The sequence below is a fragment of the Cinclus cinclus genome, chromosome 1 (genome assembly GCF_963662255.1).
Source record: "Cinclus cinclus chromosome 1, bCinCin1.1, whole genome shotgun sequence".
Lineage (NCBI taxonomy): Eukaryota > Metazoa > Chordata > Aves > Passeriformes > Cinclidae > Cinclus > Cinclus cinclus.
Genome location: NC_085046.1, coordinates 52,041,397 through 52,063,820, shown reverse-complemented (window position 1 = coordinate 52,063,820; position 22,424 = coordinate 52,041,397). Strand labels below are relative to the sequence as shown.

At 52.1% G+C, this 22,424-nt stretch overlaps 5 protein-coding genes across 5 annotated transcripts; 3 read left to right on the top strand and 2 right to left on the bottom strand.

Moving 5' to 3' along the window:
* The first annotated feature begins 6,182 nt into the window (after nt 1-6,182).
* On the top strand, nt 6,183-6,548 carry LOC134047074 (scale keratin-like). Its single transcript, XM_062497995.1, has one exon. It carries the CDS (start codon nt 6,183-6,185, stop codon nt 6,546-6,548), a length of 366 nt encoding a protein of 121 aa, XP_062353979.1.
* Nucleotides 6,549-8,512: 1,964 nt separating this feature from the next.
* LOC134047065 (scale keratin-like) lies at nt 8,513-8,878 on the bottom strand. The gene has a single exon (XM_062497982.1). The coding sequence runs from the start codon at nt 8,876-8,878 to the stop codon at nt 8,513-8,515; it is 366 nt and encodes a 121-aa protein (XP_062353966.1).
* A 1,398-nt stretch (nt 8,879-10,276) lies between these two features.
* LOC134047049 (scale keratin-like) lies at nt 10,277-10,642 on the top strand. The gene has a single exon (XM_062497979.1). The coding sequence runs from the start codon at nt 10,277-10,279 to the stop codon at nt 10,640-10,642; it is 366 nt and encodes a 121-aa protein (XP_062353963.1).
* An 8,757-nt stretch (nt 10,643-19,399) lies between these two features.
* On the bottom strand, nt 19,400-19,765 carry LOC134047040 (scale keratin-like). The gene has a single exon (XM_062497974.1). It carries the CDS (start codon nt 19,763-19,765, stop codon nt 19,400-19,402), a length of 366 nt encoding a protein of 121 aa, XP_062353958.1.
* A 1,398-nt stretch (nt 19,766-21,163) lies between these two features.
* On the top strand, nt 21,164-21,529 carry LOC134047033 (scale keratin-like). The gene has a single exon (XM_062497960.1). It carries the CDS (start codon nt 21,164-21,166, stop codon nt 21,527-21,529), a length of 366 nt encoding a protein of 121 aa, XP_062353944.1.
* The last annotated feature ends 895 nt before the right edge of the window (nt 21,530-22,424 follow it).

Here is a 22,424-nt window from a genome sequence, read left to right as displayed (position 1 = left end):
CCTAATCAATTAAAATGTTACTCATAACTCCTTTTTGAAGTAAACTTTATTCCAAAAAGCATCCCTCCTGCTCTTGAAATAGCAACTTGCAGGCTTGCCAAAGCATAGTTTCTTTTCACAGGCCAAGTTCACCCAAGTTTGTCTTCCAGTTGCAGCTGGCTGTTTTACCTCCAAAGAAGCTCAGCAGGGTTGTATCCACTTATTATGCCTCAGCACCCTCATGTTGTGTAAGTGCAACATCCACACCTTAGTGCATCGGGACAGTGCTACAGAAAAACACTGCTGGGAGAGCATTTGGAGAGAAATTTACATAGGGAGGCTTTATCAGCCTTGGGTCTCCTCCATGCTATCTGTCTCGCATATTCCAAGGGGAAAGAGTGCCTCAAAGATAATATCTTTGCTCCTCTGGGAGAGGCAGAAACTGCTTTGTGACTCCTTGGTGGTTCACCCGTTAATGGAAAAAAACATGAAAAACATGACCTGCTCAGTCAAAAATCTGACCAAAGCTCAGTAATTTCTGTTTGTACACTAGCAGCTACCAGTGAAGGAACCAAGGGAAATGTAACAATTTAGGGTACGTTTTTTACCCTGGCAGCATGGACTGAGCTTCTTTCCCTAGGTTTCTGGCACTGAGAAATAAATTTCAGGCCACTCTTCATTTCTATTTAGTGCTATTTGTGTGAAGACTCTCTCCGGAGTCTTGTATAAGCTTAACAGATGGAGCCAGGGCAGAGATTCATACCATGATGCTTATTTATTAATACAGCTTTTCCTGAGATAGAGAAAAAATATGTTTTTGTAGGAAACCTTTCCCCCTTTCCTGGAATGGAAAAAGAATGACATCTGGACCTCTCCTATTCAGCTGTTCTTGGGATGCATATTTTCTCCAGATATGTATTTCTGAACCTCAAGATAATCTGGTTGCTTAGAAGTAGCGCCAGTAGCCAGTTTCTTTTTCCCACAGAAAGCAATTTTAATAAAACAGCAGTTTTTTTCTATGTCAGTGCCCTGTTTCTTTTTTGATCTCAAGAAACTATTGCTCTTGTTTATCTATCAAAAAAATACAGAAAAACAGAGAAGAGTAAAAATGTTATTCAGGCAGTTTTTGCTCAATGGGTGCAAATTTAACTTTGTTTTCTGTGAGAAAGGGGTTTGAAGTAGTAGGAGGATTTATATAGGCAAGTGATTCAAATTATGACGTTTATTTCTTAATGTCTGTTTTAAGAGAGGCAGAAAAAAGCAACATTGCTGCAAGAGCCACTCACCTTTCCATTCATCGGTCTCTGTGAAAAAGATGGAAATGTCTTCTTTGGCTCTTTTTCCCCCAGGCAACCAACCCTCCTCCTTCTGACTGGTATTTTGCATTAGTGAGGTTTAAAATAAGACAGAGGGGTAAAGGCCCAGAGTCAAGGGGATCTGAAAGGATAGGGAATAGGGAAAGAAGGGCAACACAGAGGCTGCATTTATGGATAAAATCAGATTAAAGGCAAACCTGGAAATTTTTTATATTTTCCTTCTCTTGTGGCCTAATTTACCAGCTTGGTACCACTGTAGAAAGAAAAATATTAATTAAGAGCATGGCATCTAACAGATCCCACGGAGCACAAATCCTAGGCTAAACCAGTGACTTGACTTTGCAATGATCAGCAACAACTATTCTATCAGCCCCCAAAATTTTTGGCCTGTAGAATGGTAGAATTCTGACATTCAAGGCCAGGTGTACTAGCAGGCTTCAGACACAGAACAGCCCTCACTGCCTTATGCTTTGCATCCTCAGTTTAGACTGTGGGCGAATATGGCCCTGAATCTCCTCTTAAATCTGCAGGAGTTCAGATTCTGATGCATAAAAACCCATTAAAAAAAAAAAAAACAACAATTTTAGGGCTGGCAGATGACATTTATGCAGATGAATTGGCATGTAGAAAACAAAGGTGCTGCAGTGTGGGACCCCAGATGGTTCCATCTCACTGCAATTTATAACTGAGATTAATGGAAAAAAAATCATTATTACTAAAAACTGGTGACCAGTTCTGCTCTCTTAGTTGTTTCAGACAGATATCGTGTGTACACATGGAGCAGACTTCTTGGATTGCTGCTGACTTCAGGTGCTACTTAAATGACCCTCTTGTCCCAGTTAGCTTGTTCTTTTTTTTTTTTTTTTAATGTGGGGAAGAGAAGGGGAATCAGAGGAGCTGCACAATGCAGGAAAACCAGCAGCTTTCTCTCTTTACTATCAATGCAACATTTCACAGGTGCATTTTTCTCTTCTCAATGTGTTCAATACCTAAGTCTCCAAAGTGCAGAAATCAGAAAACATTTTTGAAAAGCCAACTGTATGCAAAAAACCTCTGAGGTATTTCCTTGCTTTCTCCTATGTAATGTTGTAATTCAAAGTGTGGCAAAGTGTTTTGAAATCAGCAGTGATCTAGAAAATCTGTGAGGTTATTTCTGGGCTGATGAGAGAATCAGAACAACATCCTGAATGCTAGGGAATCCTGTAAGTGTCCATAGCTTTCTTTGCACCTCCAAAGATGCCAGGCAGGATAGTGCTAGTCTCAGTGGCCTCTCTCTGTGTTCCTCTGTGAGACAGCTAAAGCACAAGTCTTGAACTCTCAGCTGAGTAAAGTGTCATTTGGACAATCTCAGATCAGCATGTGAAGCCTTCACTAGTCTGTGCAGCTGGAGATTTGCTCCTGTCTGTCTCAAACTGAGCACATTCCTGGTGCTAGTTAAGGTGATCCTGGACCCCTTAGAGTGGTGAGATGCATATCTGCAGGTTTTAAACAAAATACTCTTGACCCTATCAGCAGGATAGCAGGATAGGATTACTCTCAGTTATTCAGGGCTCTGCAGGAAAACAGCATAACTCAGAGGAGGTGGAAACATGCATAATGCAAATAATAAATGATTTAGGCCAAAAGAACAGATCTGGTGCGTTAATCTTTGCAGAACATATAACAAGATCTCTGTTGAGACCACAAGAAGGCTGAAAGAGCAGCAGGCTTACTGAGGCCTGACCTAGCTCTGCATCAGATCTCTCCAGGGCACTCTGCCACAGCTGCAGGCAGTTGGGGAGAACTGGTGGATGCACTATCCAAGAAATACACCTGATGGTCCAGAACAATCCATGAGGACAACGGCCAATGCTAAGGGATGTAGTGAGGACAAGCCTATAGCATACCAATTGTTCTTCCTCCTCTCATGCACTGCAGCATCTCATTGAAATTGCTCACCCTACAGGAAAAGTTATAATACTATGGATGTGCAGCATCCAGAAACCTGATGGTATTGATGAGAAAGAGAATCCATGTAGAAACAAATGGCTTTGAGTAGAGGCATGATACCTGTCTCATGCCTACGCTCAGCAACATAGAGTTTGCCTGAAAGCCTGGCATTCTTCCATGCTCAGCAGCCCTTAATTATTTTAGAATAATTTTCTCCTCTTTTCTGGGATATGAATATAAATGACATTTCTTGCTTCAGGGCATTGGGAGAGGCTCCATACAGATTCAATACACGAATCCATTGCAAACAGTTTGTCTGACAGAGCTCACTCATGGAAGTTGCTCTTGGTTGTACCTCTTCCCTGTTTTACGTAAGGAGGTTTGACAGAGGAGGAGTGTGTGCCCTTAGCAAGATGAGACCATGCTGCAAAGCAGCCTGGCAATTTACATAGCAGCACTGTTGCAAGATTTCCACTGACCTCCAAGAACCATCACAAAAAATGGTTCCCTAGATGTTCTTTAATCATATTTTCAGGGGGATAAAAAAAAAACAACATAATTTATTAGGTTTTAGCAAGTATTGGTTTTTTTTCTATCAACAAAAAGCTAAGGTTGAAATCCACCAAAAGCAACAGAAGTCTTTTAAAGGCCTCACTAATTATTTCCACCAATTTGAAAAAAAAGCCAGCAAATAAAATAGTTTAAGGCCAAAGAAAATTAAGAAAGTTGTGAGAAATAGCACTTATTTTATTGCATATTCTGTGAATGATCTTTACAGGAAAAAAAGAAAAAAAAAGTACCAACTCAGCTGATCAATAGAAACTGTTAAAATGGCCATATTTTTCTCTTTCAGACCTTTGAAAGGCAATTATTTTCCTCACTTTCACAGCTGATTTCTTTACCAAAGGTATATTTTGGGTTTTTCTATTCATCAGCAAGTTAAAATTACCCAAATATGAAAAATTGTTGTAGAGAATGATTTTACTTGTCGGATCAGATGTAACTAAACAGCCTCTAAACCTGCCCTATCTTCATCTTAGACTTTTGTTGAGCACAAGTGCCATTATTGGGTGGATAATTGCCCAGTGTTAAATAGAAGTTGTTCTAAGAAAAGGAGAACTAAGGAAGTCTGCTTTACCAGAATATTTGTGCCTTTTGTTAAGTAATTCCTTTTTATAAAGGGAAAGTTCATTGTAAAATGCTTCCCACAGGAGAGGCCAATTATCCTGAGTTTGTCAAATTATTTAGGCCACTGCATTTCTCCAAAACTAGTAAGACCCCATATAGGTATGAAGGGATTCCTTCTCCTTTTCATATGTGATTGAAGTGCTTCGATGACCTACAACAGCATGGGAGTTGCCAGGAAATACTGGGAAAAGACTTATTACCCTGAGAGGAGATGCTGAGGATGGGGCCGGGGAAGGTGACCACCACGGGGGGCGGCTGGATCAAGGCCGTCGAGTCGGGGCACTGGCGGGCGCACAGCTCGTTGCAGCTCTCAGCGATGGGCTGGGGCACAGCCACGCTGGTTCTTGGGGGGCACAGGTCGTAGCAGGACATCTTGGCGAGGGATCCGAGGGTGCTTCTGCAAGAGAGGGCAGCCATGGCAGGAGAGCTGCAGAGGCAGCGCCCGTGCCACAGAGGCCGGGCATGGAGCTGGGAGTCACGAGCAGAAGTGCTCGCACACTTACCCTTGTCTCTGAGGAGGAGAAGGTGGCCAGGCCAGTGTTTGGCCCAGTGTGGCCCAGACAGGGCTTTTATAGCAGCCCCAGCATTGCTCAGCTCCAGCCAGGCCAATCTACAGTGGGGACACTCCCTGCTGCTGCTGCTGACACCAGGGCTGTGCGGCTCCTGGCCCTCCCTGAGTCAACATCCCCTGGGTACCACCTCAGCACCTCGCGCTGCCCAAAACATGTTGTCCATCCTGCCACATCAGATACTTGATACCTGAAATGACACCCAGGAATTTTGCACCAGAGGCACATATGAGAGCTTGGGGGGCCTTGGGCAGTCCTGAAATAACCGTGAACTCTGCTGTGCTTTTTGGGGTTTCTGATCCTTGTGCCATGCATCTCAGGCCTGGCACGAGGGCCCTTTGTCCCCTGTGTCACAGAGCTTCATGGAAGTGCCTGGGGGGGCATAGATGGAGTCCAGCTCTGCTGGACTGGCCAGTGCTGCATGGTGCTGGCCGGGCCCCGCAGGAGCTGCCTTTCCCTGGGCGTTGGGTCAGCTCTACTCTCTGCCCATCAGGGACAGCAGGTGGCACAGAGCAGGCGCTGCCTGGGCCTGCTGTGGCCCAGGAAGTGGCACTGGCAGCGTCCCAGCAGGGTAATTGCAAGGGCTGATGGTGCAGCTTGAGGCTGGCCAGGAAAGCCAGGAGTCAGCAGAAGAGCCCCGTGGCAGCAGAGCTGAGGCCCGGCCTTGTCCCCGCACACGTGCCGCCATCATCGACAGCTCCTGCCCCGCCTCTGCAGCCACCCATAAAAGCGTTGTCCTGGCCCAGGGCTGCATCCACTGCTGCGGTCTCGCTCTGCTCAGCCCAAGGCCAGGTGGGTCCTGCGGGGCTCTGCCTCCTGTCCCCAGGGCTGCCCAGGCCCTCCACGGCCACCAGAGCTGCCAGGGCAACGGCCGTGCTGGCACCAGCTAGGCACGGCAAGGCCTGGCTCATCCTCCTTTGGAGAGCAAGGAACGAGGCGTTTGGCCTGGACAGACAGAGCCAGGCTGGACACAGGGACTCGGGCGGGACGTGTGAGGTCAGGGGGTTTAAGGATCAGGCTTCTGAGGGGGCTGCCGAGCACAGGGCCAGTGCTGGGCAGCGTGGGCAAGGTTGATGACTTTGGCCAGTCTGGGTCTGTGGGAGGTCTGGGAGCAGGGCACTGCTAGATCTGGAGATCCCCATGTCTCTTCTAAGCGCAGGTTTTCTGAATTTACTTTCAGCCTCATCTCTGCCACTGCAAGATGTCCTGCTACGACCTGTGCCCCCCAAGAACCAGCGTGGCTGTGCCCCAGCCCATCGCTGAGAGCTGCAACGAGCTGTGCGCCCGCCAGTGCCCCGACTCGACGGCCTTGATCCAGCCGCCCCCCGTGGTGGTCACCTTCCCCGGCCCCATCCTCACCTCCTTCCCCCAGCAAGCCGTGGTGGGCTCTTCCGGAGCACCGGCCTTTGGCGGCTCCCTGGGGCTGGGCGGCCTCTATGGCGCCGGTGCCACCCAGGCCTCGGGTGGTCTCTGCACCTTTGGCAGGGCCTGCGCTGCTCCCGCCTACAACCCCTGTGCCTTGCCCCGCTACAGCAAGAAGCTCTGGGACACCTGCGGGCCCTGCTAGAGCCACCACAGCCCAGCCCAAACCCCCACGGCCACATCAGCACAGCATGGGGCACTTGAGCCCTACAGGAACTGCCCCGTCCTCCTGCAGCCCGTGACACCTGCTGTGCCTGGGGCCTTTCTATCCTCCTGCTCCCCTCCATTCCTGCCCTTCTTGTTCCAATAAAGATTTCCTGCATTGTATTCCTGTCTCTTTGACACCTTTTCCCATGTGAGCAAGACCGTCTGGATGGGGGATTTGCAAGAGAGGGAGGGGAAATTGCCATAATGGCAGAAATGAAAATTAAATTGGAAAAGAACAGTAAAATAGAAGAGGGAAGGGGACAGTGTATGTTAAATTGGAGGAGAAAATGGAATAATATGGGAAGTGGGAGGATATGAAGGAGAGCAGTGGAAAGGGCTCTGGGAAAGAGAAGGAGAAGGACAAGGACAAGGACAAGGACAAGGACAAGGACAAGGAGCTCCAAGCATTCTGTCTGAAGACAGAGAGATCCCACTCCTTACACACTGTGAGACTAATAGCTCTAACACACTTGCCGTAGTGCTGGAAATGGGGTGGGCCTCAGAGCTGGGAGCCCTTCCGGGCAAAGGCTGCCACAGCTCTAGGCCCTGTGTACCCCCATGGCTCTGCTAAAGGAGCAGGGACAGAAATGAGAGAGAGACTTCCCCATCTCCATGCCATGTACATTGAATTTCATTGTCATCAAGTCCTTCCATTTCCATTACTATGTGTTAATATTTTTATTTATAGCACTCAGTTTTTTTCTCATCTTTTCCTTCTCCATCTCCGTCTCCTTTGTCTGGTCCTTCTTGTTCTCCTTCCTCTTTTAACCTCATTCTCCTTACTCTTTTCCTACTGATTCCATTCCTTCTCCTTCTCCTTCTCCTTCTCCTTCTCCTTCTCCTTCTCCTTCTCCTTCTCCTTCTCCTTCTCCTTCTCCTTCTCCTTCTCCTTCTCCTTCTCCTTCTCCTTCTCCTTCTCCTTCTCCTTCTCCTTCTTCTCCTTCTCCTTCTCCTTCTCCTTCTCCTTCTCCTTCTCCTTCAACCCCTTCCTACCATTCTCTAGCTTTTGATTCAGTTTTTATTTTAATTTCATTTATATCTCCTCATAATCCTCCACTCTACCATTCCTTCTTCTTTTTTATTTTCCCTATCCCCTTCAAATTTCCATTGCCTCTGGCCATCTCTGCATCGCCATTTCCCCTCCCACACTGACAACACCCCATCATGCCTGGGGTGTTCATGACTTGGGAAGAGAGATTGAAAGGATAGTACAGAAGGCAATCTTTCCTTATGAATTGCACCTTTACAGATTACTGTGGAATGGAAGCATCCGTGCTTGCCCAATTTGTTTTGGTGTTATAAATGAGTTGACTTGCTCCCCACAAGTTACAGTCACTAATTAGAGTTGTAGTTTGAGTTGGGGCTTGAGACTGAGCATCTGCAGCAATTTGAGATGGAGTCTGCTGGCTGTTCTGTGAGGAGGTAAGGGACATGCGGTGATGCAAGAGACACGTAAGCAGATGTATGAGGGACAGTCAGGGTAAGGCAGCCAGGTAAGGGACAGCTTGGGGTATAGCCAGCTATGCAGAGAGGAGAGTAGGGGTCAGAGCTGTGCAGATCTACCTGTAAGTAAAGGAGTCGGAGTTGTCACAAAGAAGTATGCTGAAAAAAGGCTTGAAAAGTTAACAATAAAGGACTGGTGGTGATGCAAGTCCAGTCTGTCTCGACACAATAATTACAAAACTTCATGACATGGGAAAAAGCAGACAAAGAGACAGATGTTGGATGCCAGAAAACTTTATTGTAAAAATAAGAGCAGGAGAGGCCAGGAGAGAGGTGAGGAACAGCCCAAGGCACACCGGGTGTCACGTGCTACAGCACGCACGGGCAGCTTGTGCAGAGCTCAACTTCTCCATGCTGGGCTGAGGTGGCCGCGGGGGTTTGGGCTGGGCTGTGGTGGCTCTAGCAGGGCCCGCAGGTGTCCCAGAGCTTCTTGCTGTAGCGGGGCAAGGCACAGGGGTTGTAGGCGGGAGCAGCGCAGGCCCTGCCAAAGGTGCAGAGACCACCCGAGGCCTGGGTGGCACCGGCGCCATAGAGGCCGCCCAGCCCCAGGGAGCCGCCAAAGGCCGGTGCTCCGGAAGAGCCCACCACGGCTTGCTGGGGGAAGGAGGTGAGGATGGGGCCGGGGAAGGTGACCACCACGGGGGGCGGCTGGATCAAGGCCGTCGAGTCGGGGCACTGGCGGGCGCACAGCTCGTTGCAGCTCTCAGCGATGGGCTGGGGCACAGCCACGCTGGTTCTTGGGGGGCACAGGTCGTAGCAGGACATCTTGCAGTGGCAGAGATGAGGCCGAAAGTAAATTCAGAAAACCTGCGCTTAGAAGAGACATGGGGATCTCCAGATCTAGCAGTGCCCTGCTCCCAGACCTCCCACAGACCCAGACTGGCCAAAGTCATCAACCTTGCCCACACTGCCCAGCACTGGCCCTGTGCTCGGCAGCCCCCTCAGAAGCCTGATCCTTAAACCCCCTGACCTCACATGTCCCGCCCGAGTCCCTGTGTCCAGCCTGGCTCTGTCTGTCCAGGCCAAAGGCCTCGTTCCTTGCTCTCCCAAGGAGGATGAGCCAGGCCTTGCCGTGCCTAGCTGGTGCCAGCACGGCCGTTGCCCTGGCAGCTCTAGTGGCCGTGGAGGGCCTGGGCAGCCCTGGGGACAGGAGGCAGAGCCCCACAGGACCCACCTGGCCTTGGGCTGAGCAGAGCGAGACCGCAGCAGTGGATGCAGCCCTGGGCCAGGACAACGCTTTTATGGGTGGCTGCAGAGGCGGGGCAGGAGCTGTCGATGATGGCGGCACGTGTGCGGGGACAAGGCCGGGCCTCAGCTCTGCTGCCACGGGGCTCTTCTGCTGACTCCTGGCTTTCCTGGCCAGCCTCAAGCTGCACCATCAGCCCTTGCAATTACCCTGCTGGGACGCTGCCAGTGCCACTTCCTGGGCCACAGCAGGCCCAGGCAGCGCCTGCTCTGTGCCACCTGCTGTCCCTAATGGGCAGAGAGTAGAGCTGACCCAACGCCCAGGGAAAGGCAGCTCCTGTGGGGCCCGGCCAGCACCATGCAGCACTGGCCAGTCCAGCAGAGCTGGACTCCATCTATGCCCCCCCAGGCACTTCCATGAAGCTCTGTGACTTAGGGGACAAAGGGCCCTCATGCCAGGCCTGAGATGCATGGCACAAGGATCAGAAACCCCAAAAAGCACAGCAGAGTTCACGGTTATTTCAGGACTGCCCAAGGCCCCCCAAGCTCTCATATGTGCCTCTGATGCAAAATTCCTGGGTGTCATTTCAGGTATCAAGTATCTGATGTGGCAGGATGGACAACATGTTTTGGGCAGCGCGAGGTGCTGAGGTGGTACCCAGGGGATGTTGACTCAGGGAGGGCCAGGAGCCGCACAGCCCTGGTGTCAGCAGCAGCAGCAGGGAGTGTCCCCACTGTAGATTGGCCTGGCTGGAGCTGAGCAATGCTGGGGCTGCTATAAAAGCCCTGTCTGGGCCACACTGGGCCAAACACTGGCCTGGCCACCTTCTCCTCCTCAGAGACAAGGGTAAGTGTGCGAGCACTTCTGCTCGTGACTCCCAGCTCCATGCCCGGCCTCTGTGGCACGGGCGCTGCCTCTGCAGCTCTCCTGCCACGGCTGCCCTCTCTTGCAGAAGCACCCTCGGATCCCTCGCCAAGATGTCCTGCTACGACCTGTGCCCCCCAAGAACCAGCGTGGCTGTGCCCCAGCCCATCGCTGAGAGCTGCAACGAGCTGTGCGCCCGCCAGTGCCCCGACTCGACGGCCTTGATCCAGCCGCCCCCCGTGGTGGTCACCTTCCCCGGCCCCATCCTCACCTCCTTCCCCCAGCAAGCCGTGGTGGGCTCTTCCGGAGCACCGGCCTTTGGCGGCTCCCTGGGGCTGGGCGGCCTCTATGGCGCCGGTGCCACCCAGGCCTCGGGTGGTCTCTGCACCTTTGGCAGGGCCTGCGCTGCTCCCGCCTACAACCCCTGTGCCTTGCCCCGCTACAGCAAGAAGCTCTGGGACACCTGCGGGCCCTGCTAGAGCCACCACAGCCCAGCCCAAACACCCACAGCCACATCAGCACAGCATGGGGCACTTGAGCCCTACAGGAACTGCCCCGTCCTCCTGCAGCCCGTGACACCCGCTGTGCCTGGGGCCTTTCTATCCTCCTGCTCCCCTCCATTCCTGCCCTTCTTGTTCCAATAAAGATTTCCTGCATTGTATTCCTGTCTCTTTGACACCTTTTCCCATGTGAGCAAGACCGTCTGGATGGGGGATTTGCAAGAGAGGGAGGGGAAATTGCCATAATGGCAGAAATGAAAATTAAATTGGAAAAGAACAGTAAAATAGAAGAGGGAAGGGGACAGTGTATGTTAAATTGGAGGAGAAAATGGAATAATATGGGAAGTGGGAGGATATGAAGGAGAGCAGTGGAAAGGGCTCTGGGAAGGAGAAGGAGAAGGAGAAGGAGAAGGAGAAGGAGAAGGAGAAGGAGAAGGAGAAGGAGAAGGACAAGGACAAGGACAAGGACAAGGACAAGGACAAGGACAAGGACAAGGACAAGGACAAGGACAAGGACAAAGACAAGGGCAAGGACAAGGACAAGGAGCTCCAAGCATTCTGTCTGAAGACAGAGAGATCCCACTCCTTACACACTGTGAGACTAGGAGCTCTAACACACTTGCTGTAGTGCTGGAAATGGGGTTGGCCTCAGAGCTGGGAGCCCTTCCGGGCAAAGGCTGCCACAGCTCTAGGCCCTGTGTACCCCCATGGCTCTGCTAAAGGAGCAGGGACAGAAATGAGAGAGAGACTTCCCCATCTCCATGCCAGGTACATTGAATTTCATTGTCATCAAGTCCTTCCATTTCTATTACTATGTGTTAATGTTTTTATTTATAGCACTCAGTTTTTTTCTCATCTTTTCCTTCTCCATCTCCGTCTCCTTTGTCTGGTCCTTCTTGTTCTCCTTCCTCTTTTAACCTCATTCTCCTTACTCTTTTCTTACTGATTCCATTCCTTCTCCTTCTCCTTCTCCTTCTCCTTCTCCTTCTCCTTCTCCTTCTCCTTCTCCTTCTCCTTCTCCTTCTCCTTCTCCTTCTCCTTCAACCCCTTCCTACCATTCTCTAGCTTTTGATTCAGTTTTTATTTTAATTTCATTTATATCTCCTGTTGAGGGTTAGTTCTTTCTTTTTTTTTCCCTCTGTGGAATTTTCCCCATTGTCATGCTAAGATACCTGTTGACTGGGCCCTGGTGACAAGGGGGAGGGGACACGAGGGAAGAAGCAAGCCCCGCGAGATTCAAACATCCAGAAGAGGAAGTGGAAGGCTGGGCCTCGGCCCATTTCCCCCGCGGAGTTCGGACGAGAAGGACGATCGCCGCCTCTCCTCCATCTCCGCCATCCCAGCGTCGGGAAACCACCATCGGACCCTGCCCGGCTGTCTTCTCGCTGTGAACTACCACCATCCAGCATTCTGCTGAGCATCGGGACCGACACCGTGAGCGGAGAGCTCTCTCTCCATCTCTCTCTCCCCCTGGGACAGCGCTGCCATCACCCCCCAGCCCTCCTGCGGCTCTGCGGGACCCGCCCGCCTCCAGCACTGGGAACTGCAGCTCAGGGAAAAGGTGCCTGCAGCCAAAAAACACTGGGACTGAGTCACTGTTCTGTTTGTGGGTAATTTCATAGCTGTTGTTGTTCTTGTTTGTCTTGTTAAATATACTAGTAAAGAACTGTTATTCCTACCCCCATATCTTTGCCTGAGAGCTCTCTTAATTCCAAAATTATAATAATCGGAAGAATCACATTTTCTTTCAATCTAAGGGGAAGCTTCTGCTTTCCTTGGCAAACGCCTGTCCTTCAATCCAGGACAGATTTTGGCCACCCAACTTGGGGCCCGAGGGCATTGAGAGAAAAGGGTGAAAAAGGAATAACAGTTCTTGAGTTACCTCAGTTTTGTGTTAGGTGGCATCATGTTGTCCAGCTTACCGTGGTTTGGGCTCCATGTGGCCACAGCTTTATCTCTCCCATTTGCAATCCCTTACTTGAACATGGGTCCTATAACTCAGGCTGCTGTAACTATTATCCAGTTCCTTTTGTGGGCTGATAACGTGAGAAATTCATGGATTTTTAACTTCCTCTGGAAGGTGGGCACATGGATTCGGAGCTATCACACTCTAACTGTATGTTTTTGGGGCTACTTTAATAATGGTACATACTGTGAGGATATGACACCAGGGAAAATTTTGTCCCAACCCCTTACACAGTTTTTTGGGTCTGCTCCACCAGCTTTTGAGGGGTTCAAATCTCTTCTAAGCAGTAATGATATCATACAGTGGCTGACATTGCTAATAGGCCTTGTAAACCTGTTCTATTTAACATTCCGAGATGAGGGGAGATTGACTTGGATGACAACCCTGATATGTCCCCCAAGGAATAGGGATCCTGCCCCAGAGCCTGGCCCTGCCCCAGAGCCTGGCTCTGCCCCAGAGCCTGACCCTGCCCCTGCTCCAGAGACTAAGGATTCTCCCCCAGAGACTAAGGATTCTGTCCCAGAGCCTGACTCTGCCCCTGCCCCAGAGACTAAGGATTCTGCCCCAGAGACTAAGGATTCTGCCCCAGAGGTTAAGGATGTTGCCCCTGAGCCTGATTCTGCCCCAGAGCTCACCTCAGAAAGGAACCATCCAGAGTGGGTGGGGTTTCTAGTGAAGGAGATGGGCCAAATGCAGTACCTTTCCCCAGCTCTTGAGAAACTCTCCCTCTGCCTTAAAGAGGGAGAACCTGATGGTGCAGCAGTGGAACCCACAAATGTTACATCTCTCCAGGCTCCAGCTGAACTGCAAGGGCACTCACAGCCAGCAGCAGTTGCCCCCGTGGAAACTAGAAAGTCTAAGGTGAAAACAAAGCACCTTGATAATAATGATCAGAAAGCAGGGCCCTCACAACCAGCAGGGGAGCCAGAGGTTGAGATCGTCACAGAGTCCCTGTCATACGAGAGTCTCCGTAATCTGCGTAAAGATGTTGTACGAAGGGGCCGTGAGGCTTTTACAACGTGGTTACTGCGGGTCTGGGACCTTATGGGTACAGGTGTGCAGCTGGATGGTACTGAGGCAAGGAATTTGGGACCCCTAACCCAGGACTCAGGTGTGGATCACATATTCGTAAGGGAACGAGGCCCCCTTTCCCTCTGGGAGTGGCTTTTAATGAGTGTAAGAGAGAGGTTTGTCCATAGAGAGAGAATGCAAGAGCACCACCATAGAATGCGCTGGAAAACCGCTGAGGAGGGGATCCAACAGCTGAGAGAAGTAGCAATACTGGAAGTACTCTTTGGGAGGGGGGGACAACATGACAATGACCCCGACAAGGTCAGGTGCACAGGGCAGATGTTGTGGAATCTGGCACACCTGGGGCCATCTCAATACACCACATTCATTGCAGCCATTAATGCTGACACCAACCACGAGACAGTGGGTTCTGTTGCCGATAAGCTCAGAAATTTTGAGAGTATAATGAATGGCCCAATGCAGGCTCAGGTCTCTGCCGTGATTAGGGAACTCAGAGAGGAGTTCAAGGAGGAGATAAGAGGGGTGAGGGAGGAGATGAGGAAGGTCAATGCAGCACCAGTGCGAGTCACAGATCCCAGAGTTAGAGCCCAACTTCCCCCAGCTAGGGAGAGAGGATACACCCCACGAGCTGACCTGTGGTTCTTTCTGCGTGACCATGGGGAAGACATGAGGAGGTGGGATGGGAAACCCACTTCTGCCCTGGCAGCGCGGGTGCGTCAATTCAAGGAGGGAAACACTAACCAAGGGAGCTCCACTAAAGTGAAGGTAGCCTCAACTTCCCATAACCAAGATGCAGGGTATTACAAAAGGGAGGATGATTTGTCAGATCTCCTTGAGGGAACCTCCAACATGTATGCCCAGGAAGGAAATAATAACCAGTGCTAGAGGGGCCCTGCCTCTAGCTAGGGAGAGGCACGGGAAAACCGGGTCTTTTGGACGGTGTGGATCCGATGGCCTGGCACATCAGAGCCACAAAAACATAGGGCATTAGTTGACACTGGTTCACAGGTCACCCTAATACCATCAGAACATGTTGGGGAAGAGCCTGTTTCTATTGCTGGGGTGACAGGGGGATCACAGGAATTGACTTTGCTGGAGGCTGAGGTGAGCCTGACTGGGAAGGAGTGGCAGAAGCATCCAATTGTGACTGGCCCAGAGGCACCGTGTATTCTAGGCATAGACTTCCTGAGGAATGGCTATTACAAAGACCCAAAGGGACTCAGGTGGGCTTTTGGAATAGCTGCTGTAGAGGCAGAAAACATTAAGCAATTGAACACCTTGCTTGGACTGTCAGAGAACCCATCTGTAGTGGGACTCCTGAAGGTGAAGGAGCAGCAAGTTCCAATTGCCACCTCCACAGTGCACCACCAGCAGTACAGGACAAATCGAGATGCCGTGATCCCCATCCACAAGATGATCCGTGAGCTGGAGGGCCAAGGGGTGGTCAGCAAAACCCACTCACCCTTCAACAGCCCCATCTGGCCTGTGCGTAAGTCTGACGGAGAATGGAGATTGACTGTGGACTATCGTGCATTGAATGAAGTGACTCCACCACTGAGCGCTGCCGTGCCGGACATGCTGGAACTCCAGTACAAGCTGGAGTCCAAGGCAGCAAAGTGGTACACCACCATTGACATTGCCAATGCATTTTTCTCCATTCCTCTGGCAGCAGAGTGCAGGCCTCAGTTTGCTTTCACCTGGAGGGGCGTGCAGTACACCTGGAACCGACTGCCCCAGGGGTGGAAACACAGCCCCACCATCTGCCATGGACTGATCCAGGCTGCACTGGAAAAGGGTGAAGCTCCAGAACATCTGCAATACATTGATGACATCATTGTGTGGGGGAACACGCCAATGGAAGTATTTGAGAAAGGAGAAAAGATCATCCAGATTCTGCTGGGAGCCGGTTTTGCCATCAAGAGGAGCAAAGTCAAAGGTCCTGCCCGAGAGATCTAGTTCCTGGGAGTAAAGTGGCAAGACGGGCGGCGCCAAATCCCCACTGAGGTCATCAATAAGATCACCGCGATGTCTCAACCAACCAACAAGAAGGAAACACAAGCTTTCCTAGATGCCATAGGCTTTTGGAGAATGCACATTCCTGAGTACAGCCAGATTGTGAGCCCTCTCCACCTGGTCACCTGGAAGAAGAACAAATTCCACTGGGGCCCTGAGCAGCAGCAAGCCTTTGCCCAGATCAAGCAGGAGATCGCTCATGCTGTAGCCCTCGGCCCAGTCAGGACGGGACCAGAGGTGAAGAATGTGCTCTACTCTTCAGCCGGGAACAAGGGCTTGTTCTGGAGCCTTTGGCAGAAGGTACCTGGTGAGACCCGAGGCCGACTTCTGGGATTCTGGAGCCGAAGTTACAGAGGGTCTGAAGCCAACTACACCCCAACAGAGAAGGAGATCTTGGCTGCTTATGAAGGAGTTCAAGCTGCCTCAGAGGTGATTGGCACAGAAGCACAGCTCCTCCTGGCACCCCAACTACCAGGGCTGGGGTGGATGTTTAAAGGGAAGGTCCCCTCTACCCACCACGCCACCGATGCCACATGGAGCAAATGGATTGCCCTCATCACACAGCGCGCCCGTATCGGAAACCCAAATCGCCCTGGGATTTTGGAAATAATTACAAACTGGCCAGAAGGTGAAAATTTTGGTCTTGCCGATGAAGAGGAGCAAGAACAAGTGACCCGGGCTGATGAAGCCCCGCCATACAACCAACTGCCAGCAGATGAAACTCACTACGCTCTTTTCACTGACGGTTCCTGTCGCATCGTGGGGATGAACCGCAAGTGGAAAGCAGCCGTATGGAGCCCCACACGACATGTTGCACAAGCTACTGAAGGAGAAGGTGGATCAAGTCAACTTGCTGAACTCAAAGCCGTTCAGCTGGCCCTGGACATTGCTGAAAGAGAGAAGTGGCCAAAGCTTTACCTTTACACTGATTCATGGATGGTAGCCAATGCTCTGTGGGGCTGGCTGGAAAGATGGAAAAAAGCTAACTGGCAACGTAGGGGAAAACCAATCTGGGCTGCTGATGAGTGGAAAGACATTGCCAGTCGAGTAAAGAAGCTACCCGTAAAGGTCCGTCATGTAGATGCCCATGTCCCCAAGACTCGGGCTAATGAGGAGCACCAACACAATGAGCAAGTAGATCAGGCTGCAAGGATAGAGGTGTCACAGATAGACTTAGACTGGCAACACAAGGGAGAGTTGTTCCTGGCTCGATGGGCCCACGATGCCTCAGGTCATCAGGGCAGAGATGCTACCTATAAGTGGGCACGAGACTGAGGGGTGGATCTCACCATGGACAGTATTTCCCAGGTTATCCATGACTGTGAGACATGTGCTGCCATCAAGCAAGCCAAGCGAGTGAAGCCCCTCTGGTATGGGGGGCGGTGGTCCAAATATAAGTATGGGGAGGCCTGGCAGATTGACTACATCACACTGCCTCAGACATGCCAAGGCAAGCGCTACGTGCTGACCATGGTAGAAGCCACCACTGGATGGTTGGAGACCTACCCTGTGCCTCATGCCACTGCCCGCAACACCATCCTGGGCCTGGAAAAACAAGTCCTTTGGAGACATGGTACCCCTGAGAGAATTGAGTCAGACAATAGGACTCATTTCAAGAACAGCCTCATAAACACCTGGGCCAGAGAACACGGCATCGAGTGGGTGTACCACATTCGTTATCACGCACCAGCGGCTGGGAAAGTGGAACGGTGCAATGGGCTGCTTAAAACCACCTTGAAGGCACTGGGTGGGGGGACTTTCAAGAACTGGGAGATTAATCTACCAAAGGCCACATGGTTAGTGAACACCCGAGGTTCCACTAATCGAGCAGGCCCTGCCCAGTCTGAGCCCTTGAGAACACCAGATGGGGACAAGGTTCCAGTGGTGCATATGAGAGGCATGCTAGGAAAAACTGTTTGGGTGAACCCTGCCTCCAGCAAAGACAATCCAATTCGGGGGGTGGTTTTTGCTCAAGGGCCAGGTTGTACCTGGTGGATCATGCAAAGGGATGGAAAGACCAGATGCATACCCCAAGGAGACCTTGTTTTAGGATCAACTACCTACAATACTGTGCCTGTATCTGTAACTGTATGGATGTCTATAATTTGAAGATTTTTAATTTGATTTGGCATGATGGTAGGGGAAAATTCGGGGTGGATAATGTTGAGGGTTAGTTCTTTCTTTTTTTTTCCCTCTGTGGAATTTTCCCCATTGTCATGCTAAGATACCTGTTGACTGGGCCCTGGTGACAAGGGGGAGGGGACGGGAAGGAAGAAGCAAGCCCCGCGAGATTCAAACATCCAGAAGAGGAAGTGGAAGGCTGGGCCTCGGCCCATTTCCCCCGCGGAGTTCGGACGAGAAGGACGATCGCCGCCTCTCCTCCATCTCCGCCATCCCAGCGTCGGGAAACCACCATCGGACCCTGCCCGGCTGTCTTCTCGCTGTGAACTACCACCATCCAGCATTCTGCTGAGCATCGGGACCGACACCGTGAGCGGAGGGCTCTCTCTCCATCTCTCTCTCCCCCTGGGACAGCGCTGCCATCACCCCCAGCCCTCCTGCTGCTCTGCGGGACCTGCCCGCCCCCAGCACCGGAAACTGCAGCTCAGGGAAAAGGTGCCTGCAGCCAAAAAACACTGGGACTGAGTCACTGTTCTGTTTGTGGGTAATTTCATAGCTGTTGTTGTTCTTGTTTGTCTTGTTAGATACACTAGTAAAGAACTGTTATTCCTACCCCCATATCTTTGCCTGAGAGCTCTCTTAATTCCAAAATTATAATAATCGGAAGAATCACATTTTCTTTCAGTCCAAGGGGAAGCTTCTGCTTTCCTTGGCAAACAACTGTCCTTCAACCCAGGACATCTCCTCATAAACCTCCACTCTACCATTCCTTCTTCTTTTTTATTTTCCCAATCCCCTTCAAATTTCCATTGCCTCTGGCCATCTCTGCATCGCCATTTCCCCTCCCACACTGACAACACCCCATCATGCCTGGGGTGTTCATGACTTGGGAAGAGAGATTGAAAGGATAGTACAGAAGGCAATCTTTCCTTATGAATTGCACCTTTACAGATTACTGTGGAATGGAAGCATCCGTGCTTGCCCAATTTGTTTTGGTGTTATAAATGAGTTGACTTGCTCCCCACAAGTTACAGTCACTAATTAGAGTTGTAGTTTGAGTTGGGGCTTGAGACTGAGCATCTGCAGCAATTTGAGATGGAGTCTGCTGGCTGTTCTGTGAGGAGGTAAGGGACATGCGGTGATGCAAGAGACACGTAAGCAGATGTATGAGGGACAGTCAGGGTAAGGCAGCCAGGTAAGGGACAGCTTGGGGTATAGCCAGCTATGCAGAGAGGAGAGTAGGGGTCAGAGCTGTGCAGATCTACCTGTAAGTAAAGGAGTCGGAGTTGTCACAAAGAAGTATGCTGAAAAAAGGCTTGAAAAGTTAACAATAAAGGACTGGTGGTGATGCAAGTCCAGTCTGTCTCGACACAATAATTACAAAACTTCACGACATGGGAAAAAGCAGACAAAGAGACAGATGTTGGATGCCAGAAAACTTTATTGTAAAAATAAGAGCAGGAGAGGCCAGGAGAGAGGTGAGGAACAGCCCAAGGCACACCGGGTGTCACGTGCTACAGCACGCACGGGCAGCTTGTGCAGAGCTCAACTTCTCCATGCTGGGCTGAGGTGGCCGCGGGGGTTTGGGCTGGGCTGTGGTGGCTCTAGCAGGGCCCGCAGGTGTCCCAGAGCTTCTTGCTGTAGCGGGGCAAGGCACAGGGGTTGTAGGCGGGAGCAGCGCAGGCCCTGCCAAAGGTGCAGAGACCACCCGAGGCCTGGGTGGCACCGGCGCCATAGAGGCCGCCCAGCCCCAGGGAGCCGCCAAAGGCCGGTGCTCCGGAAGAGCCCACCACGGCTTGCTGGGGGAAGGAGGTGAGGATGGGGCCGGGGAAGGTGACCACCACGGGGGGCGGCTGGATCAAGGCCGTCGAGTCGGGGCACTGGCGGGCGCACAGCTCGTTGCAGCTCTCAGCGATGGGCTGGGGCACAGCCACGCTGGTTCTTGGGGGGCACAGGTCGTAGTAGGACATCTTGCAGTGGCAGAGATGAGGCTGAAAGTAAATTCAGAAAACCTGGGCTTAGATGAGACATGGGGATCTCCAGATCTAGCAGTGCCCTGCTCCCAGACCTCCCACAGACCCAGACTGGCCAAAGTCATCAACCTTGCCCACGCTGCCCAACACTGGCCCTGTGCTCGGCAGCCCCCTCAGAAGCCTGATCCTTAAACCCCCTGACCTCACATGTCCCGCCCGAGTCCCTGTGTCCAGCCTGGCTCTGTCTGTCCAGGCCAAAGGCCTCGTTCCTTGCTCTCCCAAGGAGGATGAGCCAGGCCTTGCCATGCCTAGCTGGTGCCAGCACGGCCGTTGCCCTGGCAGCTCTGGTGGCCGTGGAGGGCCTGGGCAGCCCTGGGGACAGGAGGCAGAGCCCCGCAGGACCCACCTGGCCTTGGGCTGAGCAGAGCGAGACCGCAGCAGTGGATGCAGCCCTGGGCCAGGACAACGCTTTTATGGGTGGCTGCAGAGGCGGGGCAGGAGCTGTCGATGATGGCGGCACGTGTGCGGGGACAAGGCCGGGCCTCAGCTCTGCTGCCACGGGGCTCTTCTGCTGACTCCTGGCTTTCCTGGCCAGCCTCAAGCTGCACCATCAGCCCTTGCAATTACCCTGCTGGGACGCTGCCAGTGCCACTTCCTGGGCCACAGCAGGCCCAGGCAGCGCCTGCTCTGTGCCACCTGCTGTCCCTGATGGGCAGAGAGTAGAGCTGACCCAACGCCCAGGGAAAGGCAGCTCCTGCGGGGCCCGGCCAGCACCATGCAGCACTGGCCAGTCCAGCAGAGCTGGACTCCATCTATGCCCCCCCAGGCACTTCCATGAAGCTCTGTGACACAGGGGACAAAGGGCCCTCGTGCCAGGCCTGAGATGCATGGCACAAGGATCAGAAACCCCAAAAAGCACAGCAGAGTTCACGGTTATTTCAGGACTGCCCAAGGCCCCCCAAGCTCTCATATGTGCCTCTGGTGCAAAATTCCTGGGTGTCATTTCAGGTATCAAGTATCTGATGTGGCAGGATGGACAACATGTTTTGGGCAGCGCGAGGTGCTGAGGTGGTACCCAGGGGATGTTGACTCAGGGAGGGCCAGGAGCCGCACAGCCCTGGTGTCAGCAGCAGCAGCAGGGAGTGTCCCCACTGTAGATTGGCCTGGCTGGAGCTGAGCAATGCTGGGGCTGCTATAAAAGCCCTGTCTGGGCCACACTGGGCCAAACACTGGCCTGGCCACCTTCTCCTCCTCAGAGACAAGGGTAAGTGTGCGAGCACTTCTGCTCGTGACTCCCAGCTCCATGCCCGGCCTCTGTGGCACGGGCGCTGCCTCTGCAGCTCTCCTGCCACGGCTGCCCTCTCTTGCAGAAGCACCCTCGGATCCCTCGCCAAGATGTCCTGCTACGACCTGTGCCCCCCAAGAACCAGCGTGGCTGTGCCCCAGCCCATCGCTGAGAGCTGCAACGAGCTGTGCGCCCGCCAGTGCCCCGACTCGACGGCCTTGATCCAGCCGCCCCCCGTGGTGGTCACCTTCCCCGGCCCCATCCTCACCTCCTTCCCCCAGCAAGCCGTGGTGGGCTCTTCCGGAGCACCGGCCTTTGGCGGCTCCCTGGGGCTGGGCGGCCTCTATGGCGCCGGTGCCACCCAGGCCTCAGGTGGTCTCTGCACCTTTGGCAGGGCCTGCGCTGCTCCCGCCTACAACCCCTGTGCCTTGCCCCGCTACAGCAAGAAGCTCTGGGACACCTGCGGGCCCTGCTAGAGCCACCACAGCCCAGCCCAAACACCCACGGCCACATCAGCACAGCATGGGGCACTTGAGCCCTACAGGAACTGCCCCGTCCTCCTGCAGCCCGTGACACCCGCTGTGCCTGGGGCCTTTCTATCCTCCTGCTCCCCTCCATTCCTGCCCTTCTTGTTCCAATAAAGATTTCCTGCATTGTATTCCTGTCTCCTTGACACCTTTTCCCATGTGAGCAAGACCGTCTGGATGGGGGATTTGCAAGAGAGGGAGGGGAAATTGCCATAATGGCAGAAATGAAAATTAAATTGGAAAAGAACAGTAAAATAGAAGAGGGAAGGGGACAGTGTATGTTAAATTGGAGGAGAAAATGGAATAATATGGGAAGTGGGAGGATATGAAGGAGAGCAGTGGAAAGGGCTCTGGGAAAGAGAAGGACAAGGAGAAGGACAAGGACAAGGACAAGGACAAGGACAAGGACAAGGACAAGGACAAGGAGCTCCAAGCATTCTGTCTGAAGACAGAGAGATCCCACTGCTTGCACACTGTGAGACTAGGAGCTCTAACGCACTTGCCGTAGTGCTGGAAATGGGGTGGGCCTCAGAGCTGGGAGCCCTCCCGGGGCAAAGGCTGCCACAGCTCTAGGCCCTGTGTACCCCCATGGCTCTGCTAAAGGAGCAGGGACAGAAATGAGAGAGAGACTTCCCCATCTCCATGCCATGTACATTGAATTTCATTGTCATCAAGTCCTTCCCTTTCTCTTTCTATGTCTTAGTGTTTCTTCTTTATAGCTCTCGTTCTCTTTGTTTCTCATTTTCTCTGTCTTGTTCTTGTCACTCATCTTATTCTTCTTCTTCCCTTTCTCCTTCCTCTTCTTAACCTCATTCTCCTTACTCGATTCCTTCTGCTTCTCTTC

What these genes read in the sequence shown, in the direction of transcription:
- LOC134047074 (XM_062497995.1), top strand. Translation starts at nt 6,183, where the DNA reads ATGTCCTGCTACGACCTGTGCCCCCCAAGAACCAGCGTGGCTGTGCCC.
- LOC134047065 (XM_062497982.1), bottom strand. Translation starts at nt 8,878, where the DNA reads ATGTCCTGCTACGACCTGTGCCCCCCAAGAACCAGCGTGGCTGTGCCC.
- LOC134047049 (XM_062497979.1), top strand. Translation starts at nt 10,277, where the DNA reads ATGTCCTGCTACGACCTGTGCCCCCCAAGAACCAGCGTGGCTGTGCCC.
- LOC134047040 (XM_062497974.1), bottom strand. Translation starts at nt 19,765, where the DNA reads ATGTCCTACTACGACCTGTGCCCCCCAAGAACCAGCGTGGCTGTGCCC.
- LOC134047033 (XM_062497960.1), top strand. Translation starts at nt 21,164, where the DNA reads ATGTCCTGCTACGACCTGTGCCCCCCAAGAACCAGCGTGGCTGTGCCC.